The sequence below is a fragment of the Melospiza georgiana genome, chromosome 17, assembly GCF_028018845.1.
Source record: "Melospiza georgiana isolate bMelGeo1 chromosome 17, bMelGeo1.pri, whole genome shotgun sequence".
NCBI classification, from domain to species: Eukaryota; Metazoa; Chordata; class Aves; order Passeriformes; family Passerellidae; genus Melospiza; species Melospiza georgiana.
Genome location: NC_080446.1, coordinates 14,606,185 through 14,633,990, shown reverse-complemented (window position 1 = coordinate 14,633,990; position 27,806 = coordinate 14,606,185). Strand labels below are relative to the sequence as shown.

Here is a 27,806-nt window from a genome sequence, read left to right as displayed (position 1 = left end):
CCTGCGCGGTGGCGGTGCGGGATGGGGAGCCCGGCGGGCGCTCCCGCCAAGCGCGCGCGGTGCGAGGAGCCCCGCAGCCCCGGCAGCGACCCACGGCTGTGGGACACGGAGCGGCTCTGCCAGCACCTCGCCCGCTGCGGCGTGGGCGATCCCGGCCTGCTGCGCCGCTTCCGAGGTACGGCGCGCCAGGGCCGGGGCCGTGGCCATGTGGCCCGGCCGCTGGCGCTGACGCTTCTCTTGCTCCCGCAGAGAGCGGGGTCACCGGGAGGATGCTGCTGGACCTGCCGGCCTGCGCCCCCGAGCTCATCCGCGTCTGGTGAGCGCCGCCCGCGGGGAAAGGGGGGCCGAGGCCCGGGAGCCGCGGGGAGCGGCCGCACACGCGCGTGGCCCGGCTCGGCACGGCTCGGCACGGCTCTAGGCCGCGGCCGCCCGCAGCGCCTCGAGCGGAACTGTGCCGGGGGAGGGCGAGGGAATGGGCTCCAGGGGCTGATCCCCGACCCTCGGAGCAGTTCCGGCTGATCCCAGCACAACCGCGGCGCGGACTCTTGCTGCCCAAATAACCTCGATCCTTTAGAAAGGTTTAACGAAAATCCCCTGGGGTAGCACAGTGGCCTTTGGAGTGTTGCTGAGAACGCAGGAGTGAGCTCCAGGGTATCCGATAGGAACTTTTCTGCCTGAAGTTGCTGCTGCTCCAGCTCCAGGAGCGACAGCGGCCCCGGTGTTTGACAGAGCGGGAGGTGCTGCTCGGCAGAGCCCGAGTGTCACCCGTGTCCCTTGGAGAAGTCCCGGGCATTGACAGCTCAGCCTTGCAGCACTTGGCGCTCTGTTGTGCCGACAGCAGCGTGGGCTGCTGTGGAAATAGAAGTGTTGTGGTGTGTTCTGGCAGAACAGGGGCCTGTGGGTGAGTGGCCGAGTCCTTGCTGCCCTGAGCAGCCCAGAGCAGGCAGCCCGGCTGGTCATGGTCATCTGCCACAAACACGGGGACGCTGGCTGCTGTTCTAAAGTGCCTAAAGGATTGTTCCCAACAGTGAGCAACGACTGGGCCCAAAACCCTTTTATCTTTCCGGTGGTGAATATATTTTCTTGCTTTTCTGGAACAGCAGAGAGTATGAATCTGTCCTGCTGTTCTCTGTGTTGGAAAGGCCCCTTTGCCCCTTCTCTGCCCCGCCCCAGGGATCCTCTTTTGCTCCCCTCTACTGGGATGTGTGCCTGCTTGCTCACCACATACTTCCTGGTGGTTTTTAATCTTGTAATGTCTTTTCTTTACTCCTTTGTTAACCTTGTTTACACTGTTTCCCTCAAATTTGTCTCAAAACCCACGTGCTGGCTCCAGCTGTTTGCTGCTGTTGTGGTTGGTAGCCCTGAGGTAGGCTGGGGTGTCTAATCTGGCAGGTGCACACAAGTGCAGAGCTGTGCTTTCTGCTGGGGGTTGGAGCACTTTGGTGTTGGCACCTTGGCTGAAGGCTCCTCTGAGCTCATGCTGGGGCTGAAGGGCTCTTCCTCTGTTTTATTGAGACGTCAGCGTGCCAAGAGAAGTGGGAATGGGCGGGTGTCTGAGCATGAGTATTAGAAGAGAATAAAAAGCTGGTGTGACACAGTGGGACAAGGCAGAAGTGCTGTGCTTTGGACAAGGTAAGACATGCTGGAGTCATGAAGGTATTTTTGATTTCTCTTTTTGTGGAAGAGGGGTTTAACTGCAGCAGTTTGAAGTGTGCAGATAGAAGTGCTGTGATGTGGTGGAAGGCAGCTGAAGGCTTTGTTTATTGCTGAAGTACCAGGTTTGCCTGACTGAAATGACAAGCTGATGTCTAGTTTTATTTAGGATTTGCCAGGAGGCTGGTTGCTTCTGGCAGGGAAGGAGCCTCATGTCCAGGACACACTGGACATGTGCAGCCAGTGTGGGGAGTCAGAGACTGTCTGTCAGTGCTGAAATGGACAGCAGGATGGGGTAGCCAGGGTCCCTCAGCGCGGGATACAGGTGATGGGGGCACAGGACTGTGGAGACTTCTCAGTTGCAGAGCGGATGGTGTTGGGTTTACAGGTGGCTTGTGCGTTTTCTTTGTATAACATGTTGTTAACTTTGTATATGTTTCCTTCTGTGAGATCTGACATCTTGTTTCTATTAAGCTGAAACTGTTGAGAGTTGGATGAGAAATTGCTCGAGCGTTCTGCTCTTTGTCAACATCTCTCACTTTGCGCTAAGAACAATTCTTTTGGGGTCCACTGCACGCTGTCCTGCAGTAAGCTGGGTCATTTCTCTGTGACAAGCCACATGCATGTCTTTAGTTCCCTGGGTTCCTGGATGTTCAGAGGGGAGAGCTGGGGTGCATGGAGGAAGGGCAGTGAATTCCCAGGTGTTCTCGTGTTGCTGGCTGTGGATGTTTTGTGTGATGTACAGAGCACTGAACACAGATGATGAGTGGGGCTGTCTGGCTGACCTCTTTGGGCACAGGAATGGGATTTTCTGGTCCTTGTGACCTGTGGCATGAAGGGGTATGGACCAAGCAGGGAGGGGACTGGATGAGGAAGTGCCATTGTCACCATTTCCAAGCAGCCATCAGTAACGCTGCTTTGGCTGTTAGAGGAAATGCAGAGTCCTGGAAAACTACAGTTTTCTGTATTAACAGGATTTGTCTTGCTTAGGGGGTCTGGCCTTGTAGACTTCAGGTGAAAAATGCCCTGTAGCTGTTTTCTATCTGAAGGAGGCTGAAGAGCAGGGAAGGTGGGGCATCCAGGCACTTGGTCACACCAGGATCCACCATGCAGGGTCTGACTTCTTCCCAATTCTTCTCCTCATCCCACCAGAGCAGCGAGTGGCTGTGTGGGACTGAGCTCCTGTCTGGGGTTAATCCACAACAATCCTTCTTGGAGCCCAGTGTGGGGCACAAAGGGCTGCCAGATGACCTGAACAGAGCATATTAAAACACAAATAGTGTGGCCAGCAGAATTATTGAACTATTCTTCCCCTGTGCTGGTTGGGCCACACTGTGAGTGCTGTGTCCAGTTCTGGGCCCCCCAATTTAGGAAGGATGTTGAGATGCTGGAGCATGTCCAGAGAAGGGCAGCAAGGCTGGTCAAGGGTCTGGAACTCAAGCTTTATATGAGGAGTGGCTGAGGGAGCTGGGGTTGTTTAGCTGGAGAAGAGGAGGCTCAGGGGAGACCTTACCGCTCTCTACAACTCCCTGACAGGAGGCACCTTCTCCCAGGCAACAAGTGACAGGACAAGAGGACGCAAGCTGTGCCAGGATGAGGTTAGGCTAGACATTAGGAAAAAATCCTTAACAGAAGGAGTCATTGGGCATTGGGATGGGATAGGCTGCCCAGGAGGGAGGTGGAGGAGTCATCATCCATGGGGGTATTTAAAAAGACTGGATGTGTCACTTAGTGCCATAGTTTAGTTGATAAGGCGATGTTAGGTCATAGGTTGGACTTAATGATCTCAAAGGTCTTTTCCAACCTGGTTAATTCTGTGATTCTGTGTGAAAAATAAGTTGTTAAAAGCATTCATTATCCTAGTTTAATAGCTGCTGGTCACAATGTTGATTTCTTTGCCCTCAGATATCACGGAACACATGCTGTCTGGGCATCACCAAGGGAACTTTTCATCTTAGAATTGTGGAATGGTTTGGGTTGACCTTTTTGATCATCTAATTTAGACCCCTGCCACAGACAGGGACACCTTCTGCTATCCCAGGCTGCTTCAAGCCCTGTCCAACCTGGCCTTGGACACTTCCAGGGATGGGTGCCCAGCTGCTCTGGGCAACCTCTGCCAGGACCTCAGCACCCTCACAGGGAACAGTTTTTTCCTAATACCCAATCTGACCCTGGCCTGCCAGTTTAAAACCGTCAGCCCTGTTCTGACAGTGTCTGCTCTTATAAGAAGTCCCTCTCCCTCCTTTTATGGTCTCCTTAAGGTACTGGGGGGGCTACAGGGAGGTCTCCATGCAGACTGCCCCTCTCCAGGCTGAGCAGCCCCAGCTCCCTCAGCCTGCCTGCACAGCAGAGGTGCTCCAGCACTGCCTTGTGGCAGTCTGAGCAGCAGCTGCAGCCCCAGAGCTCCCTGCTAGGGAAGGCAGCACCAAGTGGTTGAGAGAAACACTGCTCCGCAACAGCTCAAACATCACATGCCTGTAATATTTTAGGGATTGTGAATTATTAAATGATTCAGATGCGAATATGTATGTAGTGCATCAAGCAGTACTTTTTCCTAATCGTTGACACTTTATAGCCTTATTGTGTGTTAAATTTTATGTTGAAAGGCTGGTATCAGACTGATCTCGGTGGTTAACTGCTGGGAGAAAAAGTATTTTCTCATGGTGGTGTTTGCTGTCCTACTGAGGCTGAATCCATTTAGCTCAAGGGCAAAGCTTGCAGACAGAGTTAGAGGTGTGATAGGGCATATTATCTCTCTCCAGACTTATCCCACCTGTGCTCTTAGGCTGCTGTGGCTACAGCAGAGAATCTGTACTGGAAGTTTAGCTGTGTTGTTTAGCTGTGTTTAATAATTTATTAAAAATGACAGCAAAATATTTTTGCAAAATATTAGCATCAGTCTCAGCAAAATTAGAACATGTTTTAAACTGCAGTGGTTTTGCTGCTGGAGTTGAAATTAATTTATGTAAAATTCAAGTTAATTTGATAAAATTAAACTTTAAACAAACAGTTGACTAACTACGAGAAATTTTTATAAAAATAATTTGTTGGGATTTTGACATTTTAGTTTAAGGAAGTTTTGCATCCTTAAAAAATGTCAGTTATGGGAAAGCAACGTGCAGCATCTGAATAAGTTTTAAGGACACTAGGTGTGGTTTACACAATTTTTTCATCAGTTTCCTGGTGGTTTTATTTCTCAGTTCTGTGTGAGTGGGAGAAGCACTTATGCTGCTCTACAGACATGTTCTGTAGCTATTTGTTTCCTTCCTTCTGTACTTGATTTTATATATATTTTGATAAATACTTTCAATATTTTTCTGATAAAATTGCAGTTGCAGTCTTCTTCCATCAAGGAACATCAAAGTAATGGGAACGTGCATGAGTAATTCCATGTGTACTGCAAATTGAAAAGGGACATGCATTGCAGACTTTGCTCTCAGTGTCTCTTTTTCCTTGTTAGCTGCCCAGCTGAGCGACTGGAAGTGCTGGCGTGCCTGACAGAGATGCAACAGCAGCACATGGAGGTGATGAAGGTAAGCCATGCTGTGGGGACACCATGGCCAGCTCCTGCCCCAAGGCCTGCACAGGGCTCTGCTCCCTCTCTCTGCCTCCCCCTTCTTGGCTTGGTGCTGCCAGCTGGTGCCTTTCCTTTGCACAGCAGCAAACTCTGGGCCCTTGGTGGTGGTGGTCTGTGAAAAACCACATCAACTAGAAGAAATAATAGACTCATCATGTGGGAGCTTTCAGTGGACACCTCCAGGTTGTGAGGGATTAAATGAGCACAAGAGCTGTTTGACATGTGTTGGAGAAGCTCCCTTTCACATCCCTCTGTGCAGAGCCTCTCCTTGGTTTATTTTATTAGTTTTTCCCCAGGCCTGAGTTAACAGACTCCTCCTTGCTGTCCCTGTTTCCTGCGTCCAGCTGTTTCCCACAGTGGTGTGTGTTGCTCCAACTGGCCAGGGCTGTTCAGTAGTAGTCTGCATATCTGCTAGAGCCCTCCCAGCTCAGTGACCAAGGGTAGAGAGCACAGGTAACCCTCATTTGCCTCAGTATTTTACCAGGATATGTGTGTGATGGAATGGTTTCACCTGCAGTTTAACAGCAAAGGTTAAAGATTAAATGTGTTTGCCTTTTCTACTTGAGTCCCTGTAGTTACTGGGATGTCTCTGAAAATATGTGCTCATCAGGAAGTACTTATTTCATATTGTGGTCATTTTGGGGGTTTATATTTTGTTTTAGAAAAAGTGACAATCGTAATTTCCACCCAGCAATATTGCACTTGATTTCAAAAGCATGAACAGTATCTGGGCAAACACTTTTGGATATCTCAGACATGCATTGCAGTATGCTGCTTTAATTGGAATAGGAGATTAATAAAGACAGCAGTTTTCACACATGTTAAGCTTTGGAATTTTACAGTTGGAGATAACATTTTTAGGCATTTTGTCTTCTCTTGCTATGTGAAATAAGCAGTTTTATCTTTTTGGTGTCAAGCTTTAGTAGTTCTCCAATACAAATTTGGTTGCGCAGAGAGGTTGAGGATGCCTGGAAGTGTTCAAGGTCAGATTGGACAGGGCTTGGAGCAGCCTGGTCTAGTGGAAGGTGTCCCTGCCTATGGCAGTGTGTTGGAACAAGGTGATCCTTAAGGTCCCTTCCAACCCCAACCTTCCTATGATTCTGTGATAGATCTTGATATAGAGTTGGCAGGATATGTCTGTTTTACAGAAGATGAACAGTCCCTCCAACCAAACACCTGACCATTCTAGATATCCTTTACCTTGATGCCTGCTTCTTTTCAAAGTCAAATTTTAATTTTTAATTTTTTTCTTGCTTCTGTAGGTTTTTAATGATCCTATTCATGGGCACATTGAGTTGCATCCCCTGCTGGTTCGGATCATCGACACCCCTCAGTTCCAGCGCCTGCGCTACATCAAGCAGCTGGGCGGGACCTACTTTGTGTTTCCAGGGGCCTCTCACAACCGCTTTGAGCACTCCCTGGGGTAAGGTGCTGCTCCTGGTGCATCTCTGGCATCTGCATATCCCTGTCTGCTTCTGCTGCTGTGGTTGTGCTGCAGCCAAGGGGCACTGCTGTCTGAGCATTGCTGAAAACTGCTGGGGGGGCGTTTCTGGTCTCAGATGTTCCTGGATAGCCCATGTCACTGTGGGCTGTTCCCTTGAATTTCTTTTAATAAAGACAGATAAACAAACCAAGATGGATCAATGTTAGATTTCCTTCCCCACCCTTTATTCTAAGAATATTATTGTTTTATATTATATATTTTATATAATAATATATAATAAATATATTTTATATTTTATATATTATTATTATCTAAGAATATTATTATAATATTATTCTTATTCTAAGAATAATGTTAGCTAAAAAACTGTGTTTTATGTTCCCTTAGTCAAAATACAAGTTTTAAAGCATAAACTTAGTACCAGGGCTGCTCTTATGATCTGCCAAACAGTTGTAATCCCTGCACATCATCCAGCACAGCCAAAATGAATTTGATCTGTAATGTTTGCCTTTGTAGGTAGATGTGCTTCATGCAATCCATGGCAGGTTGTCAGGCTGAGAGCTGTCATTCCATTAAGCAGAAATATGATGTAGCCAAGGATTCATACATAAAGGTCATTCATACATACTAGGTCATTCACACTCCTCAGGAAAGCTGATGAATGACAAATTTGAGCTTGTTTTAAGAGTATATCTCAAAGAGCAGTTATTAAATTAAAATTAAGCTTGTAAGTGGTTTTTATTCAGATGATTTGGCCAGCCTAAAGTTGCTTTTGTTGGTGCTGAAATATTGTGGAGTAAATCTGGCTTACTTATAACAAGATTCAAATGGCTGTTTGCAAAAGGGTGAGATGAATAAGGCAGCCTGGATTGATTGCATTTGGTAAACCAAAAAGACAGAAATGTGGTTGAATATAAAGAAAGTTTTCACAACTGAAGTCTGAAAACTTCAGTTCTATCAGCAGCTTTTCTTTTGAACAGTTCCATTGATCTATTGAGTTAAATTTAGGACAGTTGTTCTCCACTTGTATACAATGCCAAAGATTTCTACAGTATTACAAATAGAAGAACTGAGCTTTGTGTGCTTATTGGTCTACTAAAAAGCCATCAAATGGTGAAATTTGGACTAATGAAACATATTACCTCGTCATAGAGGTAATTATTACCTTGTCCTTGTCTTGCTTTAAGCTGTTCTGAAATGGGAGCTGTTGAGGCAAGTAGAAAAAGATGTTTGTGCAGAGGTTATAATAAACAGTTTATGGGACTGTGTGCCATATATTTGCTCCTACTGGTTTTGTGCCCATTCACTTAAATAAATTTTCAAATCTAAAATGAATGAGAAGAAGGGAAATAATTGTCATGAGCTATTAATAAAGCAGCAGTTTGAAAAAAGTACCAAATGCTTTGGTGGCTGGTGTGGACCTTTGCAGTTTGCCTTGGCTGGAATTCAAGGATTCAGTGTAAGCTGAGGTGCTTTAAGATTCTCACTGTCAGTGGTGCACTGCTGTTCCCTCACACAGCTACCATGGGGTTGTGTGTTATGAAATACTGCAGGATGCTGTAGAGCCTCTGTGTTTTGGGCATGGTATCCATTTGGGCATGGTATCCCATGCTTTTTTGCTTTTGGAGGACTAAAACTCTACTACAGGAAGCAGTTTGTGATTTTACCACGTCAGGGTTGGGTATTCTTTGTATGCTGCCTCTCAGATAAGGGCTGTGACTTAATGGAGCAAAACAGAGTAGGGGAGTTTCTGTTTTTCTGTTAATCCTAAACCAATGCTATATTTCTTTCTTTCCCTCCTGCAACAGGGTTGGCTACCTTGCAGGATGTCTGGTTCGTGCACTGAAGGAGAGACAGCCAGACCTGGGTATAACTGAGCAAGACATCCTCTGTGTAGAAATTGCTGGGCTTTGTCATGATTTGGGTAAGGAACACCTGAGGTGGGTTGTTGCTCTTGGAAAGCTAAGCAGGATGAAAAGCTGGCTGTGAGGTCAGAACATGTGAGCTGTTTTGGGCTGCTTAGTGCATGGCCATATTCCAAGACAGGTTTTATCTGTTGTGTTTGGTCTGGAGTACATCTGTGGAGACAGTTCCACCTGAATCTGTAGCCACTCTTAGCTAGTGTTTTGTCCTGTTTATGTCCAAATGGTGCTTAGAGTTCTGCCCTCAGTGGCTGAAGTGTCCACTTCTTTCTGTGGTTTCTCCAAATCTCTTCAAACATTTCAGAATGAAAATTAGCGTTCCTTTCAAAAATTGTAACATTTATTTCATAGCTACTTTTTTTTTCAGAGGTGACACAGAATAATTTAATATTCTGTGTTGCTGCAGTACTTGCCTGTGGTGTAGGTGCTGGAACTGGCTGTTAAGTGCAGCAGTAGTACTTGAAGTATCTTAGGAAAGTGTACTTGCTATACCTGAGTCTTCCTCACAGGAATTATCTGGGTGGTTGCACTCAGAGGTGGTTACAGGCTCCATGTCCAGGTGGAGCCCAGTGAGGAGTGCCCTGTGTGGGGCTGGTGCTGTTGGATGTCTCTGTCAGTGATGGGGACAGTGGGATCCATGCACCCCTGGGCAGTTTGCCAACAGCACTGAGCTGTGTGATGGAGTCACATGGAGGGAAGGGATGGGGCATCCAGAGGGACCTGGACAGGCTGGAGGGACAGACAGTGGATTGAGAACACCCTCAGGAGAAGAACTTGGGGGCATTGATGGGTAAGATAGGACCAGAGGCAGCCCAGATGTAGGAGAATTCTTGGCAGAACAAGGGCAGGCTGTACTTTTACAAGAGTGGGACAACCCTGGCCTGCAGATTACAGAGTTACTTTGAAGACCATGTACTGTCCTCAGAACAAGATAGCCCATGTACTGTCCTTGAATGGATACAACAGGAAAAATGAGCATTGTGCCAGGATGAGGCCAGATGCCAGGCACATTGTGGGACTGCTAATTTAGCACAGCTTAGCTAAAAATGCTTCTAGCAAATAACATGGATGTGTGAATGCAGCCACTTCACCAATGAGCATTAAGCACTAGTGGCATGAGGCAGTGCAGAGAGAGGCATAAATATGCCAAAGTTGCTGAATAAAGCAGAAGGACATGGAGCCATGTTGGTGTGATTGTTGGTACTTGGCCAACTCTCTGTGGGACCCTCTTCACCCAGAGCCCCCCTCGTGCTGGGCTGACCCCAGCATGGGCACAGCTGGGGGGGATTCTGCCCCTCTGCCTTGCTCAGGTGACCTCCACCTGCAGAGCTGCTACCAGCCCTGGGCCCCAGCATAAGGATGGGTGCTACTTATGCACCCCAAATTTGCCCCAAGGCCTTGGAGATACACAAAGGGCTGAAGCCCCTCTGCTCTGGAGCCAGGCTGGGAGGGCTGGGGGTGTTCAGCCTGGAGGAGAGGAGGCTCCAGGGAGGCCTTAGACCACATAAAAACGGTTCCAGGAGAGCTCAGAGGGACCTTGGACAGGGGCTTGGAGTGACAGGACAAGAAGGAATGGCTTCCCACTGGCAGAGGGCAGGGTTAGATAAGATATTGGCAAGAATTCTTCCCTGTGAGAGTGAGGAAGTCCTGGCACAGGTTGCCAGAGGAGCTGTGGCCACCCTATCCTTGGAAGTGTTCAAGGCCAGGTTGGAGAGGGCTTGGAGCAGCCTGGGGTAGTGGAAGGTGTCCCTGCCCATGGCAGAGGTCTGAATGAGATGATCTTTAATGTCTGCTCCAACTCAAACCAGTCTGAGACTCTGTGATATGTCAAGAAAAGTCAAATACAGGAGAATTCAGATCCTAAGCTTGCTCAAGAAAATTTTGCTGACAACTATGTCTCAGACTAAACCTGTGTAATCTTTATATTTAAAGGTCATGGGCCATTTTCACACATGTTTGATGGAAGATTTATTCCACTCACTCGTCCAGATTTGAATTGGAAGGTAGGCTTTTCACTATTAAAATAAAAAGACAAACCTGAAATTTTTAGCGGCAGAATAGTTAATCTTTAAAGAGTTCCAATGCTTTTGAGGCTATAGTGGTCATCTGGCCTTACCTTATTGCATCATTTTGATGGCTTATTTGAAAACTAGAATGTTGTTTTCTAATCTTGTGATGATATCCTTGTTAGGTCTGCACTGATCATTTTTGGTCAGCATTGTGCCTTAAAATATTGTTTAGAATTCAAACTTCCCAAAACAGTTGTTTGCTGTGAATGAAGTGCAACACAGTCCTTTCAGACCTCTCTGTGCTTGTAATTTCTTAGCAAAATCAGATGAGTAAACTGGTTAATCTTTTACACAGCAAAATTGATTATTTTGTCTTTTAGCATTGTAACTGCGTTGCTGCTGTTTGTCAACACACACAATTAACAGCTCTCTGCAGAAAAGTGTGTTTCTGGACTCTGTAGACCGGGTGATTTCCTCTTCTGTTTAATTGAAAATGACCAGGAAAGCACCCAGCTGCTGCATTTCACACCAGCCTGCCCATGTGCCTGCTAGGCAGTGCTGATGGCTTGGAGTAAAGCTGTGACTCTGCAGGAAAGATGCTTAAACTATGTAATACAATATTTGGATGGGTTTTTTTCACAGCATGAAACTTCTTCCGTTCAAATGTTTGAGCACTTGGTCACTTCCAATAAACTAGAAGAAGTCATGAGGTCCTATGGTCTTGTCCTGGAAGAAGATCTGTTGTTCATCAAGGAGCAAATAGGAGGGCCCATAGATGAAACTGCCTGTGTGAAATCGGTGAGTCAGGGTGTTGCTCCTGTGCTCATGCCAAGAAACATCTTTATTTCACTGAAAGAACAGATAATTTTGGCTTCTGCTATATGTTACTTCTAGCTCTATGAAATTCTGGGAATCTTGTCACAACTGATGCTGGAGGAGTGTTGTGTTTATTTCTTACAGTGCTGGTAGATGTGTTAATGTGCTTACAGCTCCCTGAGAATTCTTACCCAAAAGCCTCCAGATCAGAGGAAAGCTGTAGAAAGTTACTTGTATTTAGGGAACCTAACTGGTGACTGGGATCCACTCAAGGGTACTGAAGATTTGGAAGAATTGCTCACCAAAATATTTTTCATCATTTACGTGCAGTCCTGGGTGGTCCCAGTTGACTGGAAATCAGCAGATGTGGCTCCATGAGGAAGGGTCAGAAAGATAATCCAGGGAGCTAGAGGGCTGTCAGCCTGCCCTTGGTGCTAGGGAAGGTCATGGAGCAGATCATCCTGAATTCCATCCTGCAGCACCTGCAGGACAAGCAGGGAACCAGGCCCAACCAGCCTGGGTTTAGGAAATGCAGGTCATGTTCAGCTGGAGGGCAGGAAGGCTCTGCAGAGGGATCTGGATAAGTTGGATCAATGTGCCCAATTGTGTGAGGTTCCACAATGCCAGGTGTTGGTCCTGCTACAGGCTGGGGTCAGGGCAGCTGGCAAGTGGCTAGGCAGAAAAGAGGTGCTGTTTGGTTCACAGTGACTGAAAATGGACCAGATGTGCCCAGGTGGGCAAGAGGACAATGGCCTGTACCAGCCACAGCATGGCCAGCAGGACCAGGACAGTGACAGTGCCCCTGTGCTGGGCACTGCTGAGGCCACAACTCAAATTCTGCATTCAGTTTTTGACCCCTCACTTGAAGCAAGACACTGAGGTGCAATGGAGAAGGGCAGCAGAGCTGGGGAAGGGTCTGGAACACGAGCATGATGAGGAGCAGCTGAGGGATCTAGGGGGGCTTGGCCTGGAGTAAAGGAGGCCTCCCCTAGTCTGGATAACAAAACTGGGCACTGGCAGTGATGAGGCAGGGAGGAATCCAAGCCTGGCCCAAGAGCCAGAGCCACAACAGCTTTGATGACAACAGTGAAATGCTTGGATTTATTGCAGTAGCAAACGTAGAGGATAAGACCTGAAGAAATGAGTTGCCTCAAGAAGCAAGCAAGAAGGGATGGCAGTTGTTAATCTTTGCAACTCCATGAAAGACCTCAGTCCTCTCCTCATTTTACACTTTTGTCATCTCTTCAAGGACACTCATTCAGTTGCCACCGGAGTAAACAACTGGTAGCAGCTGAAGTCAGTGGGAGATCTGTTGGGACAATCTGGTTCTAATCAGAATTTATATGTAGTCCCAAACGAGCAACCCACAAATGTTCACACTTGCCCATTATTTTCTGCTGCAGGAGAGGGTGGCAATCCCATGGCAAATACAAGGAACTTGGAGTAGTGAAATTGAGTCTGAGATCCTATAGGAAGAGGATGTCCATTTACAAAGTCCACAAGCTGATTTTTATCCCACTGGGCTCGTTTGCACACGAATCTTGGTGCCTGCCACTGGCATTGATCATGTGCCAGGTGTTTTCCTGTGTCTGGTTTGCCTTGTTTGGATTCTGTGCCTGTTTTCCAGCAGGATACCAGGAAGAGGAGTGCCACACACGGTACATGGCAGCACCTGCCTGGTGCCAGGCAGCACATGGCACTGGCAGGCTGTGCACTGTGGTGCAGGCCTATCGTGACATGGACGATGGCTGTTCAGGCACCAGACATAAACAGAGTCCTGAGCATGTCCCAGTAGCAGAGCTCTGTGATCATGGGATTTTATCCTTGATGTGCTTGCATCCTTCTGCTTGCATGTGTTTCTGTTGCTATTCACATCAGTTTTAGTATTTCTGTAGTGCAGGTAACATGGAAGCTATGTTTGCATACAATGCTCTCCACTTTCAGAATTTCAAGGCTACTTTATGGCATATTTTTAGGTGAAGAATCTTTAAATTTTCAAGAAAATGTGCACCTTGTATCTTATTATTTTGGTGTTTGTTTCCTATTTACCTTATGGCTGAATTGTCCCTTGTGAGGCAGGAGTTTAAGTAGCGGAATATTCAAAATTTTTTCTAAAAACTTCTAAGTAAGTGTTTTTAAACTGTGTTCTATGAAGTTGTAGATTGCAAAAGATTGCAGGACAGTGACATATTTGTGTATTTAATTCCCTGAAAATGAAATAATTCCAAAATTTCCCCTCTTTGTTGATATGTTGTTTTTTGTTTCTTCATTCCCAAGCTCAGGCTTTCTTTTAGTAGAGTAATGGGCAATGAATACTTGTGTTCATGGGTTTTATTCTTCTTGAGATTATGAGAAGACAGTTGCTTAGGCCCTCTTCTGGATTTCTAATGTCTGATAGCTTCTGGAAGTTCTTTTCTTGTCTTTGTGTTCTTCACTACCTCAGTGTTGGATGTTTATCACAAGAAAAGTCAAGGTGTATTCCCACTGTCTTTGAAAAGCCATTAGACATTGTTGGTACACTTTAATTTTTTGTTGTTTCTGATGTTTTTCTTCTTGGCTCCCCTGTCAGTGGCCCTACCGTGGTCGACCAAAGGAGAAAAGTTTCCTCTATGAGATTGTAGCTAATAAAAAAAATGGCATTGACGTTGACAAGTGGGATTATTTTGCAAGGTACAAATATTACATTTTATTATGAATTCCTATTGACAAAATGCTACCATATGTACAAAAATGATCCTGTGGTTGAACACTCTGTGCAACATTTCTAGGGATTGCCATCACCTGGGAATCCCCAATAACTTTGACTATAAGCGATTGCTTATCTTCACCCGGGTCTGTGAAGTGGGGAACCAGAAGCACATCTGCCCCCGTGACAAGGTGAGCAGGGGGAGCACCTGGGGGCACACAGGGGAGCTGCACCCCGTGGCTGGGGGTCCTGCCCCATACTCCCTTAGCCCAAGAGGGACAGAAGTATTGGCTGCTCTGAACGTTTTTCTCAGAAGCTGCTTTTTGGGAGAGGGACAGAGCAAACCATTGTTTGAAAGGATTTGTGGCAGATCCTGTCAGGAGAGACTCTACAGACCCGTCAGATCTGTGTAATCCTGCTCCAGGTCTGCTGGGCAGGATGTGAATGTGGCTGTGGTGAGGGGTCCTCTCCACTGCCTGGGGTCACTGTCAGCACTCTGCCCTCCTGCAGTGGCCTGAGCCAGTTTCAAAATTTGGAAATTCTGAATAATAATCATTCTGCTTTATGCTGTGAATGGGAGGAGACAACTAATTTGATTAATTGATTGATTGTTTTAATTTTCCTAGTAAGACAGTGGCAAAAGTAAATACTAATAGGATATTTTTGATTCAGGAAGTTGGAAATCTGTACGAGATGTTCCACACCCGGAATTGTCTGCACCGGAGAGCATACCAGCATAAGACTGGCAACATCATTGAAATAATGCAAGTGTATTTTCCTTTCCTTCCTTTTCAATTTATATTTCAATTCTTGAAACAGTCCATATCCATTTGGAATATTCAGAAAATCAATAAGGTGTGACATAGAATAAAAGCTACTTCTGATTCTTGTGAAAAGACTTAGTGCTGAGGGTATCATAGAGGCTGTGGTTAGCAAAGCAAACAAAAACAGAGAGGACAAAAGCATCCTTGCATATTAAATTAAATGAGAGGAAAATTGCTAAAGGCCTGAAGAAGCACAAGACTAGGGTGTGCTTAAACCTTTTAAACTGCTGACAGCTGAAGTCAAATCCTTATCTGCAAGTTAGAGACCACTTAGCTCAAACTGCCTGGTTACTAGAGCAAGGTTGCTAACAAAGTCATGAAAGGGCTCATGTAGTTTAGCTGAGGCCTGGCTTTGTGTTTATGTAATGCAAGATTTGTTCAGGACCAACTCAGCTGCCTACCTGTGTTTTACCTCTCTTGTTGATGTCTATAGAATTTTCCTTATAACATTATTCTTTTTACTTTTCTTGAGAATCAGAATTACTTGTATGTCCAAATCTTTTTTTCCTTAGGGTCTTGTCTGCTGGATAACTGTTGAGTTTGGTAAAAAGGAATGTTAAGGATTACACAGTACAAGAGTGATTTGGATTGGTTTCATTTCATAGCCTTCAGCTCTTGATTTAGGGATCCTCTAAAACTCAGACTAAAAATGCTCAGGTTTGACAGTACCTATATATGACAAGTAAAACATATTTTTTAGTTTAGAAAAACTCAGTTCTTGGCTTCCTGTAATTAAAGCAGCCTTTCCAAAACAGTGTCCAAACTGGTAATTACAGCAAGGTACATGGAAATTTGGAAGAACCTCATCTTTAGATTATAATTTTTCCCATCTGAAAATATTACATGTTTGTGATGCTTTCTCTTTACAATGCTTTGTACCTCTCAGCTAACTGGGGAGGCAGGGAGTCTGTAAAAGGGTTTGGTCATCTGTGAGGGAACCTTACTGCAGCTGAGGGACCCTGTCAATGTTTTACAGGGTTCTGCAGTTGTCTCAGCAGTGCTAAACCCAGTCTAAAGCAGAAAAAAGTGAATTTGCTCATTCATCTCAAGGCTACATTCTGTTCTGAACATGTCTTCAGTAAATCTGTGTTGGAATGTGCAGTGACAGCATGGAGACAAGATGTTGCAGTGATCAGTGTGTGCTGTGTGCTGGGGATACAGTTCCATTGTTGTCTTCTGTTTATAACATACTAAATTGTTTCATTCTGCCTGTTGACCAGTGAGATGTTTCAAAATGGTATTATCCTGAAGTCATAATTTTGTCTCAAACTAGGATAACAGAAGCCTTTCAAAAAGCAGACAAATATTTTGAAATAAGAGGCTCTGAAGGAAAAGTGTATCGGATTTCTACAGCAATGGAGGACATGGAAGCCTACACTAAACTAACTGGTATGAGGTGTCAGAATTATTTTTTTAAGTAAAAGAGCATGATTGCCTGTTAAAATGCTGGTTTTATTGCTTTTGTGCACAGAAGGTGGGGCAGGCCTGGACTGTCTAGTGCTTGTGATCCGAAATCTTGCTAGAAGGGACAGCAATACCTTCTAATTTAAATGACTTTTATGTTGTGAGAGGGAGAAAGAAGCACTAACTTTGTATTCCACGCATGTTCAGATTCAGCAGTGTTAAAGGTCCTGACTGTGCCCTGAGTTTGCTGCATGTGTCACAAGGGGGATGTGAGTGTGCCCTAAGTGGTACTGCAGATGGCTCTGTCAGGTGAAGTTCTGGATGTGTTTTGTGGTGTGAAGCTGTTCCCAAAGCAGGTTCCAAACAGCTCTCGTGGGGTCTCAGGTTGCCCTGCCTGCCTGCCTCTCCTGGTGTGTGCTGTGGGGCCCTGGTGTTCCCCTGGTTGTGTTCAGAGCTGCAGTGGGGCCAGGCAGCCCTTCTGCTCCAAGGCTCTGTGTGCAGGGCAGGGTGCTGCAGGTCCTGCTCAGGGCTGCTCCTGATACTGGCAGCTCTTGCAGCCCCTCTCAGCTACAGCTCACCAGAACTTCCGAGCCAGCCCTCCTGAGTTTCCATCACCAAGCCTTAGCTGGCCAGCAGAGAGACAGAAGAACTTCTACCTTTGGTCCATGGATGAAGTGACAGGGCCTGAGGGCACTGTTGCAGAGAATCCTGTGTGCCTTAGCCTTTGTCAGGCCTTCTGCTGGCAGTCCTTGATGTGCCACAGCCTCTGCAGTGTGCCCCCACTCCTGCTGCTGCAGTGAGGAGTCCCCTCTGTCTCTGTGTGCCTCTGCTCAGGGCAGGGTGCCTGCTTTGAGGGGCAGTAGTTGTGGGGGAACGTGAGCTGCATTGCTGGGCAGTGGAAGGCTGGGCAGAAAGGAAAGAACTGAGGTGGAGTTGTTGCTGGGGAATGGCTGGCCTGGCAGGTCCTGCTGTAACTACCTGCTTACCTCTGGTACCTGGTGAGGAGCACAGCTCAGGGCAAGGACAGCAGGGCTGTGCCCAGCCCCTCACAGTCTGCCACAGCAAGGAGCTGCTTGCTGGGACCATCTGTTCTGCAAGGAGGGCTGAACAGCAAGGGAGAGTGATGTGAGGAATGTTCCAGCATGTACAGTGGTGCATGAAGGATGAGTATGGCCTCCTCCTAAACCTCCTTCCTGCCTCTGGTGCTGTGAAGAGTAAGATTTTTCCTTTTTTTTCTTTTCACTCTGGGAATTTCCTTCCAATTGGAGGAAAGGAACAAATCTCTTGCCTAAGAGATGGGAATGAACAATATTTAAGAGAGACAAAAAATGTAGCCAAGGAGGAGAGGGAAGGGTGCAGTTTGCTACCATTCTCTTGGGAAGTGCAGAGCAGCTGGAGATTTTGGGTGAGGGGCTGGGCTGGGCTCAGCTCTCCCCCTTGGGCTCAGAGGTGACACGGGCAGGCTGCTGCCCTGGGGAGGATTTGCTGCCCCTGCAGAGTTCTGCCCTGCGCTGCTCTCTGCTCAGCGGGGCTGAGCTTCAGCTGCTGAACTGGGACCTGTCCAACAGCCACCTCACGGGGAAGGGACCCCGGCCCCGGCCCCATTCCTGTCTGTGGGACAGGGCCAGCCCTGGGTCGGTGCTGCCGCCTTGGGGTTGGTTTGCCTTGTTACACACACACACGCTAGCAAGGAACTGCTATTCCTCTTCTGGTATCTTTGCCTGAAAGCCCTGTCATTTCAAAGTTATAATAATTCAGAGGGAGGAGGGTCATCTTCTCCATTCCAAGGGAAGTTCCTGCCTTCCTTGGCAGACACCTGTTCTTTAATCCAGGACAAGTGCTTGCAACCTGGACACTCCTTAGGGTTGTTTCAGCAGTCCCTGGTAAGTGATGCTTCTGTGAAATTGTCCAGTTATGGACCTCTACAAATGATGAACCTCTGGGAGGTTTGTAGCAGGCACAGGGACTGCAAAGGCCCCGTGGAGGGCAGAGGCCTAAAGATAGGAAATGCCAAGTCATGGTGAATAGCTAGCAGCCCCTCTCTTCCACCTTTCGGACCCCAGCTTATCTCTCTGTAACCCTATAGGTCACTCCCTTTTAACCCCTGCTATTGGACAGTTTCTGATCCCCCTATACCCTATAAAATGGGCTGTTTTAGCCTGGTTCTGTAGAAGAGCTGTCACTGGAATTCACAGATCACCCGATAAAGACATTGCTGTGGAATGGCCTTCTCCTCTCTCACCCTGCGTCTGCCTGCCTGCAGCACCGAGCAACCTAAGAGCTGAAATCACAAATAGCTGATAATCACTAAAGAGCTGATATCCATTATGCTTGCTAAGGTGGCCAGTGGCTGAGAGCTACGTGGGAATCCAGGCATTCTGTCCCCATAAAGGACTGAGCTGTCAGGCCTGTGCTGCCTGCTCAGGGGCAAATCTGAACCCAGCAGGAGGCCAAATTAGAGGTTCTGCAGTAGAAGGTTCCCTAACTTTCTTCCATGGTGGTGGGTGAAGAACCACCCTGTGTTGCCTCCTGATTTGGCAGCAAATCCTACTTCTAGTAAAGGCTGAGACAGTGAAGTATTCCTTGTCACTGCTGCTGTTGCACAGGGAAGATGTTCATGGGCTTCTTATTTCCCCTGCATTATCTATTCTTTATCTGAAGAGACCTGGTCTGTGGCTCCTCATGGAGGAGTTCCTGGCTTTGGTTGACCTTGTCCATTAAACCAGTTGAAGGTGTTTTGGTACATGGCTCACAGATTGTTCTGGACCCTGTTGGGAGCTCCTCAGGCCGGTTGCAGCTCCGGGTGGGCTCTTGCGGGGCTGTGCTTGCAGCATGTGTTGAAGCTGCCCAGGTGTTCCTGGCCAGGGGATGCAGTCATGGGGTGCAGATGAGGCCAGCAGCATCCTGGCATCAGCAGTCTCTAGGACGGCCAAAAATAACCTTTCTGCTCTGAAGCCACCTCAAAAGAAGCCTGTCTTGCTCCTCCTGATGCTGGGAATCTTGCTGCATGTATCACTGTTGTGTGGAGTCAGGAGGGAGGATTTTGATGCTTGCATCCAAAGTCTGAGAAAACCTGAAGGCTTAATGGCCATTCTTTATTTTTTCAAAAGACAGAGTCTTTACCCATGTCCTGAGCTAGTTAGTGGTGGAGTTCAGGATAGTCTGCTAAGCAAGACTGGCTAAATAAGAGGAAAAAGTAATTTCTAGTGAAATAACAAAGTATGTTGCCAGGGTGAGAATTGAGATAGCTTTTCTGCCAACAGCCATTGCGAATCTTATTGTTGTCATCTTATTGTATTTCATATTTCTGGAGTCCCATACTATTGTTATGAAATTCTTAAAGTCCATACCTTCTAGCTGGTTTTCTACAGCTCCTCTCTGCTGTGCTGTTCCTCATGGCTTCACAGGGGCTCCTCCTGGGCTCTCGACCCACCCCCTTTTATCCCAGTTATCTTTGCAAGCCACAGCTGCTGCCCAACTAAGGACTTCACAGCTGTGGCTCATTTAGAGCAACTAGGACCCACGTATGCAATACATAGGACTCTCACTACAGAATCTAATGATAATTAAGATAATATTGACTCCTCATTGTCAGACTTAGTTCCCTCATTCCCTGGAAGTGACTTTCCTGAACCAGTAGTTTTTCTGATTGCTTTATTTAACCTTTTGCCCTGTTTGTTCATTTTACTGTGACACTGGATTGTGACATACATAACAAAAATCCATGCAACTTTGGCAGACTGTGTCTACCTGGAAATTCTGCACTCAAGTAATCCGGAACTGGAGGAGGCACGAGAAATTTTGCGTAAAATAGAACGACGTGAATTATACAAGTTTTTAGGAGAGACTCGACCTGAATCAAAGAAGGAAATTATAAAGGTAATGTGCCTTAGCAGAAGGTTCTGAATTCTGTCCCCTTAAAAATGTTCTTGAAGTTGCTGAACATCCATTTGTTTCTATGTGGGCTTTGTTTAGTTTGAGGGTTTGGGGTTTTTTTTATTAGCTATTTGAAACATAGAGTCAAAAATTTTCCCCCCATCTTTAAGTAGCTGAGCCATGAAACATATAAGAAATTGGGGGAAGTTTTATCTACAAACAGTCAAAAGAACGCCAACAGACGGAAATTCAGAAGCTAAATTATTGCAGAAATATTTCCAGGAAAAACTTTTCTGAAAAATACAAAATTTTATAAAAGACTCTTACAGTCCAGTGATTGAAAAGGTTATTACATCGTTTGATGTTCATGAAAATTTCCAAACAATTAGGAACTCGTTTGCTTTGAACCGTAATTTGTGTGCTTTGCTTTGAGAATAAATGTCAAACTGAATAATAGCTGCTGAATTTCTTGGTGTTAAATTCTGTACTAAGCATGAGAATGCAGGTACTTTTCCCAGTCTTTTTCATGAGTGCTTTTCAAAGCAGATAGCAGTTTAATTCCTGTTGTCTTATTTCAAAATAATGATATTTTAGAGCTCAATACAGCTGACTCAGCTGTTTTAATGTGCTATACTGTGTGGTCAGATCCTCAGTTCCTTATCCCCAAATTTCAGGCATCATGCTGAAGACTTTCTATTTCTGATTTCCAGAAGTGGATGTCTGTATCTAGAAAGCCTTCATAAAAATAGTTCAGCTCTTTTAAAGAATAAGGTTTGAAAAGGACTGCTAGATGTAGCTGTTCATCTTTTTGTTTGAAGAGAAGCTTTGCTTGTGTTCTTTGTTTACGAAAAAGTCGTGTTAAGAGATTGTGTATTACAAAAGCAGGGGGAAATAGGTGAAAGCAAACATTACATGGTTGTACATGGATTGTCAAGTTTCTGCCCTTCTGAGGAGAAGATTGGGGTAAGTGGCCCAACAAATAAGGAGACAGATGTGAGACCAAATGTTATGATTTCCACCTTTAAACAGCTCCTTTTAGAAGCTTGGTTAATGAAAGGAAAACTCTCACTTTGGAAGTGCAGTCAGAGGCATTGACTCTTGGGGTATCCAGGGAGTTGTTTTGAAGGGAGACTGGATCCCTGTTGGTGCTGTAATGGTATCCAGCAGTGCTTTGCAGCTCAGGGCCTGAGGAGGATGTTTCCTCCTGTAGTGCCTGTGGCAGGAATGTCAGAGGCTCAGCCTCCTCCCAGCTCCCAGACAGAGCTGAGTCTGCTTGCTCCTTCCCACACCACAAGGTTGTGTTTAGAACCACTGAATGGTTTGGGTTGGAAAGGACCTTTAAAGGCCATCCAGTCTAACCTCCTGCCATGGACAGGGATGACTTCACTAAAGCAGGTTGCTCCAGCCCTGTGCATTTCTGTGATTCTCAAGCTGGCCAGAGCCAGAGGAAAATCCCAAAGATCTTGAGAGTTCTCAAATTCAGGTTGAGTTTCCAGTTAATGCAAACTAGAGAGGTAATTTCAAAATGATGCAAGCAAAGTTAGGCAGTAAGGTAACACATACACATTCTGATACAGAGTAGAAATAATTACAAACAGACTGCCTGGAGCCTGTTCCCTCCTGGCAAAGTTTTCCTCCAAGCTTGCTCTCAGTCTTTCTTTGGTTTCTTGAGTCACTGCAAACGACTCATGTGCCTTAGCTTGTCACTGTGTGTGATTTTCTACTTGTTACTCTCTGCATCTCTGCAATGAACAAATCAACAGCAAAAAAAAAAAAAAAAAAAAAAAAAAAAAAAAAAAACAACCCAACTGCTCCTAGCAGAATTCCTTCCCTCCTGGACAGTCTCCAGACTGCTCTGGGCTGCACTCCCATGAGTCTCAGTTGCTCCCAGGAAATCTTGGGGCTTCAAATTTTGCATCTTCCCCAGAACACAGCAGCCCTGAAAAAAGGCCACAGCTTTTGAATGAGGACATTGAGGACATTTCAGTGGACAGCTGTTCTCCATCTAACCATGCTCCTCTGCTTTGTGTTAGCCTCAGTGTCAGCAGGGAATATTCCCTTGGGGCCAAAACCAAACAAAACCCCTTTGTGGGTTTTAGCTTTTGTGGAGTACTTTAGCAGAATACTTTTTGTGGGTTTTTTATTTTGTGGTTGTCTGTCTCTTGTGGTTTTTTATATGTTTTACTGCATAGATATAAAAGCTTTATCAGAGGGTAAGATCCTGCAAGCCCTTCATTTTAAAAGTTCAGTGAAAATGTCTAGTATTCAGCTTTGGGGAACTTAATTGTAACACATTTGTATTGTAAAACAGTTGATTGAAGGTACTTATTTTCTGCTTCCATGCTTCAGCATTCTGGATGTTGCACTCCTGCTCTCCCCCTGCCCCATCACCAGGTGTAAAGCTCTTCCTTCACAGACTGGCAGATTTTGGGTTTTCTCATTTGCATACATTTGATTTGTTTCTAAAAACTGGGTTGTATACTAATGGCTATGGTGTACAGCAATTCAAACAACCAGATTGTTGCAAGAGTCCTGTCAAGCTGTGAAGAATTGAAAGCTTTAGTTTAGAAACATGTTGTGTCACCTGTTGTGTTGCCTCGACCTAGACCTGAGAGTGCATAAGTGTGATTTGAGTTACTGAGTTAATCCTTTGGTTTGGTTTCTTCCAGAGTAACAGCCTGGCAGAAAGCATTGCTAATTCCAAGCCAGAGAAGGACCCTCCAGATGTGGAGCTAAAGGCTGAGAATTTCATAGTTGATGTAAACACCTCTCAGAGCGGGTTCAAGTAAAACCTCCTCCATCACAGAGGGCCTTGTGTGGTGCAAGAACAAAGCCCCAGGGTGTCTGTGGCTGCAGCCTGGCTCCCTTGGAGGCTCAGAGGTTTCCTGTGGGGGCTTTGCTGTGGTGGGAGGGGTGGGGCAGGAGGGGGAGCCTCCCTGGGCTGTCACCTGTACCCTGCCCCTGGTGACAAATGGGCTCTGTTGTCACTGTCCTCCCCCAGCAAGGAGGATCCTGTGGGGTTTGATACCTGGCTGTCATTGGCAGCAGCCCAGGCACCACTGGGTGGGTCAGGGAGGCAGGAAACCCCCAGAGGGAGGAAAGAGGCAAAGTGACCTCCAGGTGCTGCACTCCTGGTGCCTGGCAGGCACAGAGCCCTGCAGCCAGCAGTGTGGGAGGGAGGGAGCCTGAGGCAGAGGAGGGAGCTGGGGCACTCTGCAGGCTTCACCCAGCTCCATCCCTGCTCTCAGCTCATTCTGGGAACAGACACTGGCTTTCCACAGAGTGCATCACCAGCTGCTCCTGCAGTGCCCTTGCACTGAAGGTTCCCCTCACTGGGCCAGACTGGAGCAGCTCGCTGAGCTTTGCAGAATTTACCTGGGCTTTTCCCATCCCACAAACTGAAATGGTAGGGAAGTGGGTCCCTGCTGACCACAGAAGTGTTGGTGTACCAGGCTGATGTAAATAATGTCTAAAGCTCATGTTTATGATTGTGAGCTCTGCTGCAGCCTCTGTAGGTTGTGTGTTTTGGGGAGGCCCAGGCTGGCAAGGGACCAGTCCACTTCCAGTGCTGGAAACTGGAATGTTCCAGAGCACAGCTGGGAGCTGGTCACTGTAAATGTGAATATCCACCTGGCAGCATCAGAGCAAGGGGGGGTAGAAGAAAATGCAAATACCAGATTGTTTTTTTAAGTAATAATTTGTTAAATACTGTTTCATTTCATGACTGTAATTTTCAGGAGTGGGGCATGTGTGGCCTTTTGTATTTATTGTGAGAAAACTAAAGACAAACATTAACAAATGCCATTTTCTTTTTTTTTTACATGCAAGGTTATTAGCATGGATTATGGAATGAAGGAACAGAATCCAATTGATAAGGTTCACTTCTATTGCAAGGCTGATCCTTCCAAGGCAGTTAAAATCAGTAAGGAACAGGTAGGTTTGTACTTTCCTTCTGAAAAGCATTTTCACCACCTGTGATGGAAGTGATCACAGTCCTGGGTGGTTGTTCATGCAGAATTTGTGGAGAGGTGGTGGGATCCATGGCCTTGCAATCTTCAGTGTGTGTTGTACTGTGACAGTCTGGAACCCTGACAGCCTTTGCCTATGAACAGTATTTAACTGGAATACACTAGGAGTTGGAATATCACAACTGCTTTGGATAAAACTCATGGATTGTAGTGGAGCTTCTTACTGGTATCCTTCTGTATTCTAAGAAATACTAAAGCTTTTTTCTGCTTTATTTCAAAGGTTTCAAAGCTTTTACCCAAAATATTTATGGAGCAGGTTGTCCGGGTTTATTACAAAAGTCAGGATCCACATATTATTTCAGCTGCAAAACAGTACTTTGTTCAGTGGTGCATGCAGAATGATTTCACCAAACCACAGGTAACAAATTCACTCATTATATTTCTTGTTTAGAGCTCGTAATCTTCTTCCATAAGCTTGCTTTTTCAGTAACAAGTTGGACATTCAGGCCTTGCCTTTGTGGCAGAGGCCCCCACTCACTCACCTAACCCCTGGTTTTATCACAGCTCCCATCTGGGGGTGCTTTGGTTTCACTGGAGGCTGGAGACACCTGAAAGTACCACAGGATCATGGAATCATGGAATGGTTTGGGTTGGAAGGGGATTTTGAAGATCACCTTGTTCCAAAGCCCTGCCATGGCAGAGACACTTTGCACTAGACCAGGTAGGGGAGAGAGCTGCATCCTCAAACAGGAGAGGAGTGCTCCTGGGTGGGATGCAGGCATGGAGAACTGGGTGAGGCCTGTCCTTAAGGTCATTCTTGTGGCCTCTGTCTGTTAGAGCAGGTAATTTTAGAGGGGCTTTTTACAGATGGATCAAGCAGCACACTCCCTGGTTGTGGAGTGTGGTTGTGTCCTCTGAGCACGTTGTTCAGGTTCAGGCACACCCACCCTGCAGGCCCTGGGTGCTGCAGAGCACAGCAATGTCCATCCCAGCAGCCAGTTCCTGCTCTTGGGCAGCTGATGGTCTGTGTTGGAGTGCCTGAGCACAGATCACCCCCTGCATCTGCCTGGGCTGAGCCCCCCTGCCTCAGCTGCTCTTCAGCCCTGCTGGTTTCAGACAGTGCAGGGCACATCCAGCACCAAGGGGAGCTTAATTACAGCAGGGCTAATGAGGGGCTGTGCTGAGGTCACAGGAAACACTCCAGTGATTCTGTTAGTGGAGCAGTGACCTTCCAGATTTTCTGGTAATAATTTAGGAAGAACCTGACTGCCGGTGGTGATGCCTTCTCAGGTAAGGCACTTTTGTCTCCCCACCACTGCAGCAGTTTCCACCTCTGGGATGCACAGTCACCAGTGTTTATTGATTTACAAAGATTCTGGGACCTTGCATTGATTTTTTCCTGTTCAGTCTGAGAGTGAGCTGCTTTTCCCTGGCCTTAGAATGGAAAGCAAAAGTGAATTAATGTTTCCTGTATTTTCATACTAGGATGGTGATGTTGTTGCTCCTCATCTAACTCCAATGAAGGAAACCTGGAATAAGATGACAGATGATGAACACAGGAGAGCCTCAGAACCCAGCTGCAAACAAAGGCTTTCTTTTGATAAGTAACAGGTTTCTTTTTGGTGCAGTCTCCTTCCTCAGAAGCTGAGTAAATTTGAGCATCAACTTTTCTAAAAGCTGGTTGGATGGCCTGGAATAATTCACAGAACAATGCAGAATGTATTTTGCAATACAGAATGTTTTAATGTAGATACTTAAAGTGCATCTTCCAGATGGACTTCTAAAAACCAATTTATTACAACAGAGTAAACTCAGTTCTCATTGATTTTTTTAATGTAGTGGCACTGTGTAGCAGGAGTAACTTTAAAAATTGCAATTCATTGTTATTACAAGATTTTACTACTCCATCCAGTCCTGGTCCCTTCCTATTGCATGACTTAGCAGAAAAAATCCCAAGCCAGGTTTGATGGGGTTTTTGGGGGGGGTTGGGGTTTTCTTAGTGTCTGAGGAGGAGAGGGATAGGTATGCTTCTGAAAATAGAGTGAGGTAAAGAAGAAAGTACCATGGGAGGCATCTTCAAAATTAGCAAAATTAATTTAATGAAAAAAAAAAAGGGAGGGAGAGGGGAATCTTTTGATAATCAAAGATTAAATTTCTGGTATTCAAAAAGCTGGTGCAAGCCTCTTGCTACAAGTGACCACATTTTTTATTGCAGTAACAATGCATTGCACTGCCATGCAGCCTTTTATTGTTTTATTGTGTATTTTTGATACATAGAATGTTATATTTTTTACTGTCTGTCCTGCAAAGACTGCTCAAAAGGCCAGTGGTGTGAGCAGTTGCAGGAAGGCCAAGCTGCCCAGGTGTTTGCCAGGGCTCAGGTGTGCAGAGAGGGCAGTGCCAGCAGGGCTCTGCACCAGGAGCACCTTGGCTGTGCTGTACACTGTCCTGGGCAGGCAGGCTCATCAGGAATCCCTCCATTCTTGTATCTGCTCTGTTCTCCTGGACCTCATGGCTGTCCCTGTATCATTTTTCTGTCTCTTGTAGATCTGTGAGGGTTCTTACAGTTTTCCTGTACTGGCAGTACTGGTGTGAGTGTTCTGAATGTCTGTGCTGTTGGACAAATGAAGACCATTTTCCTCTCATCTTTTACTCAGGTCTAAGAGGAAGGCTGCTTTCATTAAATAAAACCTCAAAGCTTGAAAAAGTCTGACCACAAAACTAAAAACAAAACTAAAAGGTTCAGTAATGCTCAGGAACTGGAGCAATCTGTGGCCTTTGTATCTGGAAAGGGGAGAGAGGTGTTGTACATCTGGCTCAGGCTGTCAGGTGTGGGTGGCCAGGGTAGGTCCTGAAAAACAGCCCAGTGGGAAGGTGCTGTGATAGAACTCCACAGCCCTTTGCCCTTTTTATGCTGGGAACTGATGCTGTTGGAGGGAGGGAAAATGAGTAGCCAGGTGCTTCTGCTGCTTATGTGTCTGAAGGTGTAATCTCTGGTGCTCCTGTCTAACAGTATTTCAGACCTGCAGATAAACCAGATTGGTTAGAAGGGCTTGTGGCCTCTTTAAAAGCTTTTAAAAAATTTGCTATTCCTCAAGAAACAATATCTTAGAAATATAATTTATCTCCCTTGTCTGCATAAGATTGAGTTTCATTTTGATATAATTTTGTTCTTGTTGATTTGGTTTGTTTTTAATTTGTTACTAACTGCACTTTATACTTGGAAAATATCTTTTGTTTATGTTAAACCAAAAGTGTATACTTAAATTTAAGTTCTGAGAGCATTTCTTTTCTCAACCTCTTCATCTGAGCCTCTCTGAAGAATAAATTTATAAACAATGATTTACTATTCTTTTAAAAAACTGCAGTGTGTGGACTTTATTAAAAACAGTCTTACTGTGCCATTCCAAGCAGCCAGGGTGTCTGTGGGAGAGTTTCCCTCGGCAGAGGTTCTTGGTTGCTGCCTCCTCGTGGGCTGCTGGTGCTCAGTGTTCCCCCCTGGCCCTGCCACAGCCTGGCAGCCACCCCGGGGCCAGGGCAGCCTTGGGTGAGGCTCCAGCTGTGGGGAGGGCAGGGGGAGCCCTGCCTGAGCAACCCGGTCCCTCCTGTGGTGTCAGCCTCAGTGAG

At 46.1% G+C, this 27,806-nt stretch overlaps 1 protein-coding gene across 1 annotated transcript; it reads left to right on the top strand.

Moving 5' to 3' along the window:
• The first annotated feature begins 21 nt into the window (after positions 1-21).
• On the top strand, positions 22-27,522 carry SAMHD1 (SAM and HD domain containing deoxynucleoside triphosphate triphosphohydrolase 1). Its single transcript, XM_058036069.1, has 16 exons — positions 22-175; positions 250-316; positions 5,114-5,186; positions 6,493-6,653; positions 8,483-8,598; positions 10,529-10,599; positions 11,248-11,403; positions 13,991-14,091; positions 14,190-14,298; positions 14,780-14,871; positions 16,205-16,320; positions 20,075-20,214; positions 22,881-22,970; positions 24,040-24,144; positions 24,460-24,597; positions 25,665-27,522. Exons 1-16 carry the CDS (start codon positions 22-24, stop codon positions 25,785-25,787), a joined length of 1,812 nt encoding a protein of 603 aa, XP_057892052.1. The 3' UTR covers positions 25,788-27,522.
• Positions 27,523-27,806: the final 284 nt, after the last annotated feature.

Excerpts from the sequence above, each read along its gene's own strand:
- SAMHD1 (XM_058036069.1), top strand. The coding sequence starts at position 22 with ATGGGGAGCCCGGCGGGCGCTCCCGCCAAGCGCGCGCGGTGCGAGGAG. Across the intron at positions 14,872-16,204 it reads GGCAACATCATTGAAATAAT|GATAACAGAAGCCTTTCAAA; the intron begins GCAAGTGTATTT and ends GTCTCAAACTAG. Across the intron at positions 20,215-22,880 it reads CAAAGAAGGAAATTATAAAG|AGTAACAGCCTGGCAGAAAG; the intron begins GTAATGTGCCTT and ends GGTTTCTTCCAG.